The sequence below is a fragment of the Uloborus diversus genome, chromosome 2 (assembly GCF_026930045.1).
Source record: "Uloborus diversus isolate 005 chromosome 2, Udiv.v.3.1, whole genome shotgun sequence".
In the NCBI taxonomy this organism is placed as follows: domain Eukaryota; kingdom Metazoa; phylum Arthropoda; class Arachnida; order Araneae; family Uloboridae; genus Uloborus; species Uloborus diversus.
The window spans coordinates 208,209,141-208,226,550 of record NC_072732.1 but is presented as its reverse complement, the minus strand read 5'-3'; the positions used below and the strand labels follow the sequence as shown (position 1 = coordinate 208,226,550).

General features: G+C 33.9%; 1 protein-coding gene across 1 annotated transcript in view; it reads right to left on the bottom strand.

Moving 5' to 3' along the window:
* Nucleotides 1–4,024: 4,024 nt before the first annotated feature.
* The window catches only part of LOC129216779 (rho GTPase-activating protein 32-like), a 250,038-nt gene continuing 236,652 nt past the window's right edge, over nucleotides 4,025–17,410 (bottom strand). Inside the window, 7 exon segments of the mRNA XM_054850994.1 lie at nucleotides 4,025–4,273; nucleotides 7,382–7,559; nucleotides 9,205–9,394; nucleotides 10,467–10,603; nucleotides 13,477–13,598; nucleotides 13,601–13,666; nucleotides 13,740–13,884. Coding sequence (XP_054706969.1) covers nucleotides 4,025–4,273; nucleotides 7,382–7,559; nucleotides 9,205–9,394; nucleotides 10,467–10,603; nucleotides 13,477–13,598; nucleotides 13,601–13,666; nucleotides 13,740–13,884 — 1,087 coding nt within the window.

Sequence of the window (17,410 nt, the reverse complement as noted above, 5' to 3'; positions counted from 1 at the left end):
TGACCCCCACCAAGCAACAGATTGTCTTCTGACAATGGAGAAGATCCAGCGTCAAGATTTTCCTGGGAAAAACCACTTCGAAAAAACTCTGTCCTCATTTGTGAGGTTAGCTTATTTGCTCTGTTGTAAGTGTCTTTAAAACTAGAAAAGGGTTTTTCGGGGGTTATCTCTTTGAACTTAGTATCTGTTTTTTCTTCACCTTTGCCATTCTGCAGAGAATTTTTAGAGCACTTAGTTATGGTGCAACGTGACCTACTTTCGTCTTTATTTACAGTTTCTAAAAACGATGCATTCCCATTAAAGCTCATGTCTTTCTGAACTGAAGATGTTGTCATATTTTCTGAAGGTGAAAATGAAGTTCTGTTACCTACTTCAGAATGAGGATCTGATTGCCGACTAAACCAGTTGTTGCTCCCAGAATTTTCACGAATTATTTCGTTTTTGAGCGAACCATTTTTGGGAGAGTCTGAACAGCTGGAATAGTTTGAAGCAGTTGTCTTAGGATGCGGAAATCGCACTACACATTCAGTTTGAAAAATATGTTCCCTCACATGGGCACTTTGATTATCTTTGGAGCTCTGATTTGCACTTGAAAAACTTTTAGAGGAACTTAGAGGAAAATTGTGATTGATGACTTGAACATTAGAAAAGACACTTGATTGCTTAGGTGAAGACGAACTGTCACGATGACTTTTATTGCTTAATTCAGATGCATCAGACTGCTTGTTTCCTTCAAATTTTGAGAGCAATTCTTTAACAGAGGGTTTGTTGTCAATTTTTAAATATCGAGAGTACCCTAAGTCTGGCAGCCTCTTATCTTCCACACTTTCCTTTAATGCCTTAAACAAATCTTCAGATTCGTCTCTTTTCCTTTCATTGTCAAAGCACTTAACAGGTGACTTTCGAAAGTCTATCGCATCAGCAAACTTTCTTTCATTTTTCGACTTATTTTTGTCTGCATCAGAAACTGAGGTCTTTTCTACTTTGCATTTCTGTCTTTCTGCTTTCATTTGTTCCATTTCTAGTTTCATCTGCCTATCACGCACAATCAACCGACCGATTTCAGATTCGAACTTACGTTTTGAGTCCTCGTTCGGAGAAATAGGGGATACTTTTTCCCCTCCGAACCGTTTCTTTTGCACCCCTAGCGAATCATTGAGATCATTTGATGCTTTGAAGAGTTCATGACTAAAACTTCCAAATACAGCAATACCAGACACAAATTTCGGGCATATATCATGTATTTGTGTAGGACTCCTTTCAATAGATCTAGTTCCAGGAGATTTTGAAGAACCTCTGCTTTCTGGAGTAGAAACGTTTGCAAAATTGTCCTTCTGAGCCTGGAGTGCTGCTGATTGAAACTTTTTATCATCAACGAAATTAGCGGGTGGTGATAAAATAAGATTTTCAACGAAACTACCCTCCACAGACGAAGGTCGTTCAACAAGAGGACTTATAGATTGAACAACAGAAGATAATGATGCTTTTTCATATAAATGTATTTCATTTGACCTAGTTGCAGTGACTTCAGGACTAATCTGAAGTTGTTTTGTTTGATTAACTAGTTGATCATCAGAATTTTGAACGGATTCTTTAACAACCTCATTGACAGCATCCATTTGCTCAATTTGAACTTCTTTCCAGTGATTAGATTTGTGATCTCCTGTAAAATGTTCATTTTGAACATTCGTAGAAGAATAGTCGTTCGACAAGATTCCTTTGCTGACATCGTTTGCGCTACCACCAGCTTCGGAGTCGGCACTGCTTGGTAGCTCACTCACATTATCTCCTGTAGGAGAATCTGGGGTGTTCAAGGAACCATCTCGTGAAGCTAAACTGCCCTCTGATTGCTTAATCCGGACTGCATTAGAAGGTGGCGACGTATGATCACATTCTTTTGAATTAAAGGAAAGTAGCTGAGAAAGACTGACTGAATCTGAAATAGTGGCTTCCATGGAGACTCCAAACAAGTTGTCTGACTCGTCAATATTGCTACCGTTGGAAAAATCACCAATATCAGCATTATGATAATCAGTCCCATTTTCTACAGACAACGAAGCTAATTCGGGTAGTGTCCCATGAATTTCTACCGAAACACAATCTTTATCACAGAAATATTTTTGCACAGTTGAAGTATTTGTACTCTCCGTTAAAGGCACTGAAGTCGGAAGATCCTTTTGCGATTTTGGATGAACATCCGATGAACTTTCCCCATCGCTTGAAACACATTTAAACTCATGTTTCAGTTCATGACTTTTTTCCGAAGTTATGCAGCGGTTAGCTTTTGCTACATCATCTTGCTTGGCATCATGGACTTCCATCTTACAATTATCTTTCTTCTTTACCATGGGAGGTGAGCTCAAATTGTGATACAGTCTCTTTAAGCTCAACTTTTGCAACTTTGGACTGGAAGCTTCAGTTTCCAAACAAACAAGTTTTTGCTTTTGTGCAACTTTGCTTCGCCTGGGCGATTCCTCAATTTCTGCTGAATTTTCCTTCCGCCTCGGCAGAGTGAAGTTCTGCTCACCATTTAAGCAGGTTGATATTTTACTTTTGTTCTGATCCAGCTCTTCTACATCTTCTTCGTTTGGATATTCAATGATGTGCGCAAAATAGGAATCGTGAGAGGTTGATCGTACATGCTTACAATAATTGGCAAATCTTATGGAAGTGGAGGATATGCTGCCATCAAAAGAAGGACCGCAAGAAGATTCATGAGATGATGAAATACTCTCTCCTGAAAAGAAAAATATGATTAAACAAATACTTTGCCATTCAGTTTATGCAACTTTCGTCCCGCAAATGTGCAAACAATTACACATAGTGTCAACAATTCAAAAATAGGAAACAAATATTTAGAAGAAAATCTAAACCTTTGTTTCACATCTAATTTTATTTAAAAAAAAGGAATAGTTGCGAAATTCGTACTATTTTAATTCTAACACTAATTTTTACTGTCACCTTTAAGTGTCCACCATTGGTTCTATGTAGTGCAGATTGCCAGTGTGATCATGCTTTTTTAGACATCATTACAACTCCGACTGAATTGATTTCAATATAATAATTTGAAAATCTAAATTATTTAAACAAAAGCTTCATAATATCAATACTACTACTATAAAAATGCTCTTAAACTTTTTATGTGCTATTTTCAAATAGTATTTTTACGAGTAGAAAAATTCAGGTACGTTGAAGGACCCATATTTTAAGGAGAATAATGCAATAGTTATACAAGAAAACGAATAATTAAGTAAGGAGTAAATAAAAAATTAATTAATTCACAAAATAAAACACTTAGTGCAAGAATTATTATGCGATCAATAATATAGGATAGCTATCAATTTTTTCTTAAAATATTCGATTGTAATTACAATTTATTTTTCTTCACGCAAAAGAGATTTTGCAAAATTTTAGCTATTTATATAAATATCTTCAAACTTTTTGTAACATTGAGGATCCTTAATTACATTTTAACAGCTTTCAATTAATAAGTTTCATTTGAGTAATTAAATATAAAATATGAAGTAATTTTTGTTTAGAAATTATACTTTTATATGTGCTTTAAAAGGTAAAGTTGATAGCGTGCTTAGTTTCAAAACATACTGCAAACAAACCAATACATACTTTGAAATAACAATGGACTTTGTTGAAAATTCAAAATCAGTTTAAAAATGCCAACTATATTTTCGCTACATATGCTGCTTTTAATAGAGATTAAGGGTAAAACAAGATAAATAGTTGATCCTGTAAATATTAATAGCACAATTAGGGACTCAGGAATATTTACTCAGATTAAAGCAGGGGTTCATGGGGCATGGACCCAGGGCACCAAATTGTGTCTAAAGTTTTAAAAAATTGGAGTAATTTCCCATCGCACTAAAGCAAAATCTAAACATTAGGCACAAAAAAAAAAAAAAAAAAAAATCTTTGGAAGGTCGTTGTGCACCCAAAAATGTCCTTATTTGGAAAATTTCGGGATATAATTAGTTTTGTGAAATGCCCAAATGTCTCTTTTCTTTAGGCGTCAAATTGGAAATCTTCGCTCTCTCAAAAATTTGTACGGAGCGTCCCAGTATGAATTAACCTCATGTAAAGACAAGTAAATGGTCCACACTAAGAAATATCTTTTGAAATATTTATCACCTGTTGGAGAAAAAGCATTTTCTTTTTGTGAAAAAATTGCTGACAAAGGGAACAAAGCTTCAGCACTTTTCACTGTCCTCAGCCTTTTTGTTGTAGTATGGGATACATCAGATTCTGTAATAGCCTTGTCCTACGAAGAAAACCAAACAAGATTAAAAATAGAAAGAACAGATCATCATTGTGTTTCACATCATTTGTTCTTTATTGATGTTAAGTTTTGTTGTGCAGTAAACTCCCGATGATCCGCGAGCGGATTATCCGTGGGAGATTTATCCGCGAGTCAATCACCAATCAGAAACATGTATTTTATTTCGCTAAAAAAAGCAAATACCAATGGTTGTTTTTTTGTCGAAACATTGCAAATTTGAACTCAGTTGTTTTTGTTTTATTGATTTATTTAATTTTTGTGCTTTCTTCATCGTATATACACTTTTTTTATATTGATTTTAAGCTCTGTTGTGCAAAAACACAAAACATTCTCACTGTACAGTATACTGTACTGTATTTTCATTGTTTGTAGAAAGTATTATGCATCAATACAGCTAAGATTTTGAGAAACGACAATTGTTACCTTGCTTGTCCCTCATTTTAGCCGTTTTGCGGTTTATCCGCAATTTTCATTATCCGCTACCCCTGTGCCACCCAATTCCGCGGATAATCAGAAGTTAACTGTATGGCAAAACCAAAATCTAAATGAAGAAACAGTTACACATGAAATTTTTTACGGAAAGATGTCTAAAAAATGAATAAAATTTCCTACATCATTGTTTTGAGATTTAATAATTTATTAATACAAATAACGTTATGCCTTAGTGTGTGAAACCCAAAGCCAAAGAACTTTATATATTTGCAATCATCAAAAATTTAACACATATGCAACTGTTTTCAGCTAATTTCTTTGATAAAATGTTGGTATAATTCCATGCAAAGTAATGAGTCTCATATTAATATAAGAATAAGTATCACTTATTTAGATGAAGGTAATTGTATACAGAAACAAACTACTCCTAACAAAAAACTTGCACATAAAATAAAAACAATAAATAAAGCCATAACGTTGTTTTGGGGGGGGGGGAACTTTCATCAGTTCACACAACAGTTTTCGATCCCCACATAACTCGCAAGTTAGGTTTGACAAGAAACTACAACAACTTTGGGTCATGGATTAATATATATGTTGTAACAATTGCACTTGTAACATAATAAAAGATGAAAGAACTGGAAGTCCATGAAGCCAAAATGAGGTTTCCTTATCTTATTAAATTAACATGCATTTCCAGAATATGTAAAATGTTAGTTCTTTTATTCACTTTGAGCTTATTTAAACGAGCTGATGTGTGCATCACATGACTTCCTTTTACTCCAATTTAATTTCATTTTCTAATTATTGGCAGTTTTAATATGATTCAATATTTTACTCTTTAAATATCACCAACAGTGGCCAAATTGAAATCAGATTTAAAAAAAAAAAAATTCAAAGAAAAAAATTGCGAAATTTGTCGCCAAGTTGGAGACAAAACTTGGCGACCAAAAGACTGGCGATATATCGCCAAGTGTCCGCCAAATTATAACACAATTTGAGTTTACATCGAATTTAGCAATGATTTCCACCCAAAAAGGGGCAAAAGACCCCCTTCGGAGCATATGAATGCAACCAAAAAGGAAGGTGCACAACTAGGAGTCTATGTACCAAATTTCAACTTTCTAGGACACTTCGTTCTTGAGTTATGCGACATACATACACACATACGCACATACATACGAACATACAGACGTCACGAGAAAACTCGTTGTAATTAACTCGGGGATCGTCAAAATTGATATTTCCGGTGTCTGTAATCCACGTGTGTTCGGGTTGAAAAAAAAACTCAACATTTATTTGGGGGTGAGCAAAATGGAAATTAAGGCCGATTTTTGGATGAAAATTTTTTCGCGAATACAATACTTCCTTTTTTGTAAAAGGAAGTAAAAAGCCATGAATATTAGATCTCAATTGTTTGTATTTGAAAACTGTAAATACTCCTTTCTCATCTTATCATCGCTCATGAGAAAAAGGAAAGCTAACTTCTGTCTATGAATTTCATTATTTCACTATTGTGTAAGCAATTCAAATTAATTTCAGATTTTTTTTACCATGAGTCATTAACCGTTTTCCAAAATCAATTAAGAATAAAGTATCGTGGACACATTTGATACGTTAACAGGAGGGGGGGAGGGTAATCCAATGATATTAGATTAATCCTTAGTTAACTAATGCCATTTAAATGCTATCTATTGTAATATTAGGAAAATCCCTTGAAATGCTAGATGCACGATTAGTATGACAACCCGTAAATTTTTTTCCTGGTACAAGAGTTTCAATAACTATATCAGGGGTTCTCAAATTTTTCCGACTCACGGGACCCTTTGACGAATTAGAATTTTCTCAAAGCAACCTAGTCCACCTCTATTATATGATAAATGTGCTAAATAAGGCCATATCCTAACGTTCATAAATAAATATCACGCTCATTTGTGACTGGATTGGCACCACGTTTTGCATATTCATCAGACGGCCTTATTGGGCTACAATCTACTTTTCTAGGTTATCAAATCATAGGAAAAATGACTACATAAAGCCATTTTTCTCTTTGAAGTCATCAACTATACGAACGTCAACTTCTAGAACAATAAATCACTTTTTTTATACTAGTAAATTACAGTGAACCACGTAGAAACAAAACCTACCGTAAAATAAGATAAGATAGTTTTGACATCTCTCTTCAGGAATAACTTTTGCTATATTGTTGCCTAGTAATCAAAAATTGATAGTTGTAAAGGTTTTATCTTCATTGAGGTTTTATAATGACGATGAAGACACGATGTAGCGAAATTTTAATATGCTACATCAAAAAATAGGGGGATGGCAATATATTAGTCTATGTGGCCTGATTTGGCAGACCCACTTAAACTATATATGGTCGAAATGGGAAGGTGAGGAGCTGTCGATTGGGCGCCAATAACACTGGGCTTTGTTCAACATGTGCGTCCAATCAACAGCGCCCAATGTTCACGGTGCCCAATATGCTCGGTGTCCAAAGTTCCCGGCACCCAATCTTCCTAGACCGTATATGGATACCATGGACACTTCGCGGCACCCCTTGCCTCTTCCTACGGCACCCAGTTTGAGAAGCCCTGAGCTACGTCATAAATAAAATGCTAATAACTTCAACTACATACAAATAAGTTTTACAACAACCTGCAAAACTAAGGATGAATGCTCCAAGAAGATAGGACTGCCAATCTTTGGTCTTTCTGACTGTCCTTCGGTCCTGGAACGCCTACTTTTTCTTCTTCCACTAGTGGTGTGCCATCCTCTTGAAAAGAAGGTTCTCCATCCTGAGGGAGACTTTTTCCCTTTGCCCATAGACCGACGCCTACGTAGAAAAAAGTAATTCAATTAACTCGTTTAAAAAAACATGATCAAATTATTTATTTTTTTATAAAAATGCCTCGAATTATTTTTCTTTTACACACGGGAGGTGTGAAAGATGTTAATTTTCATGCCATCTATGAACATAATATTTCCAAGTTCATTTGATATAGTCGAAATTGAGTGAGATGACATTGTTGCTAGGAAAATAGCAACTTCACTAGATATTTCAAAATTGCATGAGTTGACATAGTTGCTAGGGCTTCTTGCAACTATGTCAACTAGTAGCAACTTCACTAAATATAGTTGAAGTTCAGTGAATTGACATAATTGCTAGGAAAACAGCAACCTCACTAGATATAGTCAAAATTCAGTGAGATGACATATTAGCTAGGAAAACAGCAACTTCACTAGATGTAGTCGAAATTCAGTGAGATGGCATCGTTGCTAGGAAAACAGCAACTGCACGAATGACCCTGTGGAATAGATCTGTCTCGAAAAGAAAAAGTATATTTTGGGAAAATAAATGCAAAGGTTTCTTTTGATATCTTCAATTTTGTCAAAAATTTCAGAACTATTAAGTTTCAATTTTTGACTATCGCTGTCTTAGGAAACAACAATAAAACCTGATTTCTTTATATTTAATTTATTTCCTACAATGAAAAAGTATACGAAAATATAAAACTAATTTGATGTTTCTTCTTAAGTTGTTCTCAAAGTAATTGTAGGTACAATTTAGTTTCACATTACACCTTACAACTTTAGTTTGAACATAGTTTAAAAAAAATTGAGAATGTCAGATAGCAAGAAAATATAAATCTGACTTTGGAAAATCATGTTTCCATTGAACTGTTGGAAAATCATTAAAGTTATAAGCTTAGTTTTTATAACATTATTAGTTTTTATAACAGTGCAATAACTACTCACACATTACATTCAAACCTTAAAACAAATTTTTATCTTTTTCCTTCGAATGTAGAGATACTTCAGAAACTTAAATTACATATTTCTTCTTAAAACAAGAAGTTTAAAATCCTTTAGTTGAAATTAAACTGAGATCATAACCATAGTTTGAAATTCAGCAAGTATATGAATGAACGACATCATCAAAGGACATCAGCCCTGAACTAGATAAAGCAGATTATGGAGTACTTTGTGACAGATGTAACCTGTAACCTAAAGCAACAATCTTTACTAATAATAAAGCTCAAAGTTTGTTTGGATCTCTGTCGGGATGTCTCTCTGTGACGCGCATAGCGCCTAAACTGTTCTGCCGATTGTTACGAAATTTTGGTACAGAATTAGTTTGCAGCATGGGGTTGTGCACCTCGAAGCAATTTTTCGAAAATTCGATTTTGTTCTTTTTCTGTCCCAGTTTTAAGAACATTTTACCGAGCAAATTACTAAATCGTCATAACGTGAAACCGTAACATGGGCGAGCAAATTGGCGAGAAATTCATCACCCATTATTTGTATACGCACAGACGAACCAAATGACCCTTTTAATATTCTACTATGGGCAAAGCCGTGCGGGTACCGCTGTATTACTATAATAACAGATTGGTAAATCAAGGCTGGATAAAGTTCGTACTTTTGCATGAATCCTGACAAAATTGCGTAGAAAAATGACTGTTGTAAAATGTTCAAACCTGGCAGGGAGCTCAATAACAGTGTGATATTTCACTGGCAAATTCTCTTCACCACCACCAACATCAATGAATTTCGGTTGTTCACCGGGCAAATTTGCCATTAATGCCCTAGTTCGAGCCTCTTCCAAGGACAGGAGTTTGGTTGGAGTAGAAATAGCCAAAGACTTCGGCCTTGTCTTCTTAGGAGTTTCTGAAAGACAAAGTAAAGAAATTACTATTTATTCTCTTACCAAAAAATTAGAACTGGAACCAGTTTTATGTTGTTGGGGAAGCATAAAACTGAAGCATCAGCTGTGTTTTACAATGATTCAAATATACAGAGTGTTCCAAAAATGACTGATACAGTTGAAAAATCAATAAAAACTAAACGGGCAGCGATAGAAATATACCGTTTGTTGCATTATGCTTGGGATAACTGTAAATTTTCAGAATGACAAACTTTCAAAACTAGTTACAATGTTCCTCAACAAGTGGCGCCATAACCACATTACATTCATCTTTATTTTAAATAGAGCGCTAACTTACGTGCAATCAACAATTTGTATATACTGTGTCAACCACATTTTTCGTACAGATGTTATTTACTGTGATTAATCTTTAAAATGGCAAAATAATGCTTAACGAAAAATCAAAATGTGTCAGTTTTCATTTATTCCCTCTTATTTTAAAAGGGTAGGATAAAGATCGCGAAAATGTTCAGGTTTTCCAAAGCAGTTGGTGGAAAAATTCGCTGCGTACAAACGTAAAACCTTCTCGCCTAAACGTTGAAAATCGTTTTTTATTCAAATTGCTTCGTTTGTATACACTCAGTATTAGCAGTACTGTGTATTCAAAAATCAGTTCGCTGACCACAACAGTCCCACACTAGCGTAACCAACCACGCGTCTGAGCCGCGCAACATGGTTCCTAGGAGCTATAGACACTGTCGACTAGTGCCCTATCGATGAATTAAGTTACCTGTCATCTATTAGGAATTTACAGAACTAAACAATTAATTAAACATTTAATTTGCAATTACAAATATATAGTTCAGTCTGATTAAAAAAAGAAAGAAAAGCCTTTAGCTTTCCTCAATAAATGGACTATTTAACATAAAAAGAATTTTTCAATTCGAACCAGTAGTTCCTGAGATTAGTGCCGTTCAAACAAACAAACAAACTCTTCAGCTTTACATTATTAATATTGATTTAAAAATATCAAACTTTTTCAGGCTATGTATGATAAAATCAACCATTCAAATAATCAATAAAAATTACCTTCACCCACGGAAGGAGTAGGAAAAATTGGCATTTTTTCACTGAATATAATATCTGTATATCTAATGAGGTATTCTGTCAAAACTGCTTGGACCCCAACTACGTGAAGAGCTCCAACACCACCGTTTTCGATGTCTCTAGATCTGTAACAGGAAGAGAAAGGTCACAATGCAAGTTAATATACTGGGTGGTCCAAAAGTCAGGACCAACTCTAAAAATGAATAATTCGAAAATAAATAAAGATAAAAACGTGCGTTTTGCGCTAAACAGATTTAAAAAGCCGTATTTTGTCTGGCAACGAACCAAAAATAGTTCTGTTGGTGAAAAACAGATGGCGCTGTCGGATTTCTGATCTAGGATCGTGCAAAGCAGCAAAGATATAAAAAGGCGCAGCAACGGCAGCAAGTAACGGTAGTCGAAGCTAATATGCACCGGAACGCTGTCCATAGTTGAGGAAGCTTGCTTAGTTAAACTGTATTACAAGAATTATGGAAAATTACAAAGGTATAGCGCCATCTGTTGGTCGAAAACAGAACTATTTTTGCTTCATTGCCACACAAAACCTGGCTTCTTTTCAATTCGTTCATTGCAAACCGGATCTTTTTATATCCATTCGTTTTCGAATTATTCATTTTTAAAGTTGGTTCTTACTTTTGGATCACCCTGTATTTCGAGTCATAACACAATCATTAAAATTGAAACACTGAGTGAAGTAAGTACAGCTAACCCTAAGATAACGAATGAAACAACTAGTACTAAAACTGCGGTTCTTAAAGAACTGAATTTAGAAACTGGTACTAACAATACTAAACGAAATACCTAATATTAATAATGAGATTCTGAATGAAATAACTGGTATTAACCATATTGGTTGGTAATAAAGCTGATACGCTGAATGATATAAATAATATCAACAATCAGATACCGAATGAAATAACTTATATTAATAATGTGACGCTGAATGAAATGGTATTAACCAGACCGAATGAAGTAAAATTATTTTACTAAGACAAAGATACTAAATGGAGTAGCTAAAAATAAAAATGAGGTATTACTTGTAATAACTAACAATAAGATACATTAAATTACTATTACTAACACTGAGATACTGAACAGGTGAATATACTCACAGGCAAAGTATCCATGTTAGCGAAAACAAAAGCAATATTTTATGAAGTTTTTATGATAAGGTGTGTTTTTCACATAATGAAACATTTATTTTACTGAAGAGATATCTTTTTAAAGGACAGAATCAAATTATCGTATTTTCCTGCGTATAATCCGCGGATTATCTGTTGAAAAGGGCAAAGTTTATGAGTTGCGGATTATACGCAGCCGCGGATTATCTGTGATTTTTTTTCTCAACACCAACACATTGACCTCAATGTTTACAGTAGGATTCACCGATAGAGACCGTACGCCGATTGAATGTTTTTTAATTTATAAAGCTTGTTCTTCCTCGCAGCCTGCTTATATGTTGGTTATTTTACTTTGCTTGAATGTTCCTTTACGCGATTCAAGCCAGGTAAAATAAGCAAAAATACAGTGAAATATGAAGCCATTTGCACAAAATTAGACCGCTTGCTCCTTGGTCTTGACTCTTTGTGTTTCAAGTAATTAGCGTACTATAATCAAGATTTCAAGGAGAAATCATTATATTTTAGATTAATTTTGATTATACCTTTAAAGTAATTATCTTTTCACGTTTTTTGTTCATTTGCTCAAATGGTATGTTAAATTCAAACTTCATTTTTTTACATTGTATTATCCACGGATTATAGGCCGACCGCAGATGATACACAGGAAAATACGTAGAGTAAAATCTATGTACTTATGGAAAATTATTCAAACAAAATTATAAACGTATGGAGTTTTTGTTACGAATGTAAAATTGAAATGTACTTTGCAGACACCAAACAAAACTGAGTAAAAGTTCAAAAAATTTAACGGAAATATAGCACTATTAATCGTAATCTCTTTTAGTACTTGGTGCTTTAATTTTCAACATGAATGACCATCTTGTGCACTTATATTCGTTCATCCAGGACTGAAATAGAAACTGCCTCTACGGATTTTTATTGAGCCCGAATCCCTACAATTTATGACATCCTTTAGGAACAACAGAGAGCATAAAATAGAATTTTGGGGACTTCAGTTTCGAAAATTTTCATTACCTAGGGAGAGCCGCAGATCCTCTCATTTGTGCCCGAACATTACGGTACTGGTAGAGACACATATTTAAGAATAATGAATGATAGAACAATCATATTATCAAATTTGTACATCAAATTGACCACAACTTATCGTGATTTCGTTTCAATTAAAATATCAAAACTGAAGAATTTTTTCAGCTGCATAATTAGAAAAAAACTGCAAACAATTCTAAGCGTTTTCTGTTTTTCATGTGATAATTTTCTCCCAGTTAAAAACAGTTTTTACTGCAAGCTTAATATATATAGTATGAAGCAAAAAAAAAGTGAGAGAGGACATGCACATTTATTTAAATTTATTAAAACGGAGGATGTCAATGGGCTAAATCTCTGCACAGATGGCAAAACCGGGAATTCTTGTTTTTAAAATTTTCAAATCCCGAGTTGAACAGAGTTGTTGGCATTTGGTGTAGTTTATCAAAAGCAGTTGCTGTTTCCAGCACTGGGTTAAAATAGATGTAAGAGGATTCTTTTTTTTTTTTTTTGGATTGACCCCATGACAAGTCTATATTTGCGCCCAATCCCTTCTGCTAGTTTTCATTTTCATTTGTGTATTTTTAATTTTTCAACATAACAGGTAGGACATAATCTAACTCACTATGTTTGAGTGAGTAACAAACAGTCAATTTAAAAGAAGTGTGAAATTTAGACCTCATTTCATCACTTATCCAAACAATAAAAGTCATCATAACGAAATACACAAATTCTAAATTTGCACAAAGTTATCAGAAGTTTCATGTTAAAAAAGTAAAATAAACTGCATCAAAATAAAGACTACAACTTCAAATGCTCGAAGCCATTTTTACCTAAGTAGATTAGGAGCCCACACAATGGCAACATTCTTGGGAGTCATCCCTGTCTGAAAGCCATGAGCAGCAACTTTGCTAAGATGCCTCATTAGATATTCAAGAGACCTATAGTGAGGGGGGGTGGCAGCTGTTGTACAACGTCTCTCAATTTCAGCAACCGTAAATCCTCTTCTGCTTGGACAGCACTCTAGAAACACAAAATGATTTAAAATCATGCTAATTTTCAATGTTTTTAGTTAAAAGTATTTGTGATGACCTACCACAAACTTGTCATATAAATGGAATGTTAGTAATGGATTTGGCAATTCACGAAAATACATTTTCAACAATGATGCAACACAGTGGATATCTTGAAGAATAGCTTCATCAAGTAGATTTGGCACTCTATCTTCATCAAATGCAAGCCTATAAATTTAACAGAAATAAATATTTAAAAAATGAAATAAAATTGAATTAATTTTTGATGTGTACATAAGAATTTAACTGCAGGACATCGCAAAATTCATTGCACCAATAAGATGAAGACGGCATTTTTCGTCCCCGAGCGCAATTTTTTGTCCCCTGAAGTTTCTCTGCTCCACTAGATGTCACCACCAACGATTCTTTTGTTGGTCGTGGTCAAGAACACTAGGTACTTGCGGAAGTTTCATGTGTCTAGTGTCTACTTAGCCGTTTGGGAGCCATTTTTCTGATTTTTGAAAATTTGAGTTTTTGTAATACTATTTGTAAAAACTCATTTTTATTTATTAGAATGAGTTTATTTAGTTGTATTTAACGTGTTTGTTCAGGGTTGTCTATAAACTGAATGATCTGAGCGTTTTGTGGTGTTTGATTTCCATCATGTTGAACAGGAAGCCTTGAACAGGTATTAAAGCTTAAAGACCATGTCTAGGCTTAGCAGATGTACTTTTTTTTTTTTTTTTGATATAATTAATCGTTACATGTAGAAGCTCAAATTAGATTAGGGTACGAAATATGGCTCCTTTACCTTATTGTGATAATCGGAAAACTAGTCAGGTATCCGAACTAGGAGTTCTAAAACTATATCAGATTGCCCTTAAGGTTCTGATTTTTAGCAAGAGCCAAGCTCTATTTCCACATTACAGATCCTCCTCATCTGTCCATGACATCAGTATGAAGATAGCGTGGGCAGCCTCAGTCGTCAATATTTTGTGTGGTGTTCAATTAAAACCAGAACTTATGGATGGACAAAAAATCACTGAGCCAGGAAATATATTTGTGAAAGAGCACAGTTAATCAAGTTATTTAGCTTCAGCCTTTCGGCCAAACGCTCCATTTCTTCAAAAAAAAAAAAAAAAAAAAAAAAATCACTAAAAATATTTATTAACGGACTCTTGGGATATGAATTTAAAACTATCACGAAATTGCGCAATGACTAATACCAATTTCGAATATTTTTTTTTTTTTTTTAATCTAATGCGGGCTGCGTTTTTTAGGCTATTTAGCCTTTTTTAGCAGACATAGTGCGATCCCACGATATGGCATCCAGTCTTTCATGTGCCACCATTAAGGTGCGGATGTCAATGGCACGGATAATTTGGAAGCCCAGTTTCCACCAGATGGAAGCACCTGGACTCTTTTGATGCGAAATGGAGAATTGCCGCATATTTTAAATATTGTTTCAAATGGTCAAATTTTATAGTTTTCGACGTTGCGATTCCAAATATGTCATTCATTTTATTCTAAAAAATATATTTCAAACAACATTTTGCTTTTTAAATGATCAGAAACATGATGCAATCGAAAACGGCCTCCTATTGGTCGTGACGTCATAAGCGCCGATGGAACAGCTGTCGATAGCCGTATTCCAAAGGATTAGATTCTAATGCGCATCATTTTCACTTGCTGTTTTGTTTAGTATTTCTTTTTTGTTTAGAAGTAATTTTAGAATGGCTGTGGAGCAGGGTTTTACCAAAGCCCAGTCCGATAATTTGCCAATCATTTCGGAAGATATGATAGTTGATTTTTTTAAAGAGAATTTGGATTTCTTGTCAGCTGAAATCAAAGGAGTCAAAGCTGAGAAGTAAGTTGAATTTACGAAATTTTCTTTTATAAATGAAACACTTTTGATTGATAGTTAATTCATATTTCATTGTTAACTATACATTTGTGCAAATTCAAAATGATCAATTAAACTTTGAGCTAAAATGCGATTGAAATCAGGAACCGATGTTAATAACCAGCGAGCTTTTTAATGTTATATCTTCTTGATAATTTGCTTTATTTACGTTGGTTTTTCATTTCAAAACTTTTTTTTGTGTGTTAATATTTTCTTTTACAGTGATAAATCTTAACGTTTTGTATAAAAAAAAATATTCTGGGTTTTAAATGAATTTAATAAAAGCTCAGCTTAAAGTTATAAAAATTCCCTGAACATAAGATCAGTTTTTTCAGTTTCAGAATTTCTTTATTATTTATTGTTAAGAGATATTTTCTATCCCCCCCCCCCATCCTATTAGAGTATGTCAAAAGGCTTTTATTTCACACTTCGAAATGAATCTCTACAGTTCATTAACAAGTTTGATTTAAAAGTAATACACAGTGCTGTAGTAAGTCAAAAATATTTGGGTAAACCTTCTTTGAGGTGTGAGAGCACTCATCAAAAGAAAAGATGGTTAAAACCAATATACATTCCATTTGCATTGTTTTTACCTTTAAAAAAATTAGAAAAAAAATCAACTGAAGGCATTTTTTCTCCCCCCCCCCCCCCAAGCAATCCTTTATTATAGACTATTTTCAAAAAGTAATGCAGAGAAATAGCATAAAGCAAAATTTTTAAAATTAAGTTCTAAGTTATTTGTTTGAAATTTTCAAAGGTGTATAAACAAAGTAAAGCTTGACCATGCAGTGAGTGATGGCGGGTGAACTGGAAGCGCAAACAGACCGCTGAATTTTGTAACAGGTAAAATCAGCAGAAACACAGATGCAGCAAAGTCTTGTGTTCTCGCAGATACTACCTAATTACAAGATGAAGTGGTCTGTTTCTGCTTTGAGTTCATGCGCCATCTCTTTGTAGTCAAGCTTTACCATACTACTTTGTCGTTCATTTTGCTTAATTCAAAAACTTTTCACTCTTAAAATTCATAACTTTGTCAAAATAACTAATAATTTATTATTACATTTTTAACAAGTGCTATCAGTTTGGTAAGGAAAGAATGTTCCACCACATAATGAAGTACCCCACTTAATCGAATGTTATAATCATAAAACCATAATCGACTGTATTTGTTAAAGCAGAACCAACAGTATATAAAATACATATATCTGCAGTAGCACAGCCAGAAAGTACCTACCTTCTTGGATGGGAGTTTTGGTCGTAACTAGCACCCTTATGTGTATATAAGCTACTGTATTAGGATTGGTAGGATATGTAGGGTTTGTCATTTTGCCAAGAAAGTGACAATTACTGATAAAAACCTGGTCTTCGCTGTTAAAAATTAACGAAAAAGATAATAATGTTATTTTATAGTTATGACTGTTGTTTCATAGTTTAAATTAAAGTTAGTGAGTTACCTAAAAAACTGTGAACTCTCTGCTTTTGTGTGTTCTGCATACACAACATTCATTAAAAAACCATTTTATTAATGTAGTACAAGCTAAAACTTAGATTACAGTTTCAATGAATCATTGAATAATAGTATAAGTTTATATTAGAGGTATATAAAATCAGTAAAAATAAAGCTAGCTCTTTTTTTATTTTTGTTTGTTTTTTGCACCTCATTGTCTAAATTAATAAACAAGTTAGATTTCCTTCCAATGTATTTTTATTTATTTATTTTTTAAATTTACATTATTCTCTTATGTTTTCAGATCTACTCGAGGTTCTTATGCCGATAACGCTGTCGGATATGTGCAGGTGAGGCATCTCGGGGATGTATGCACAGTTAAAGCCCGAATGACCCCTGAGCAT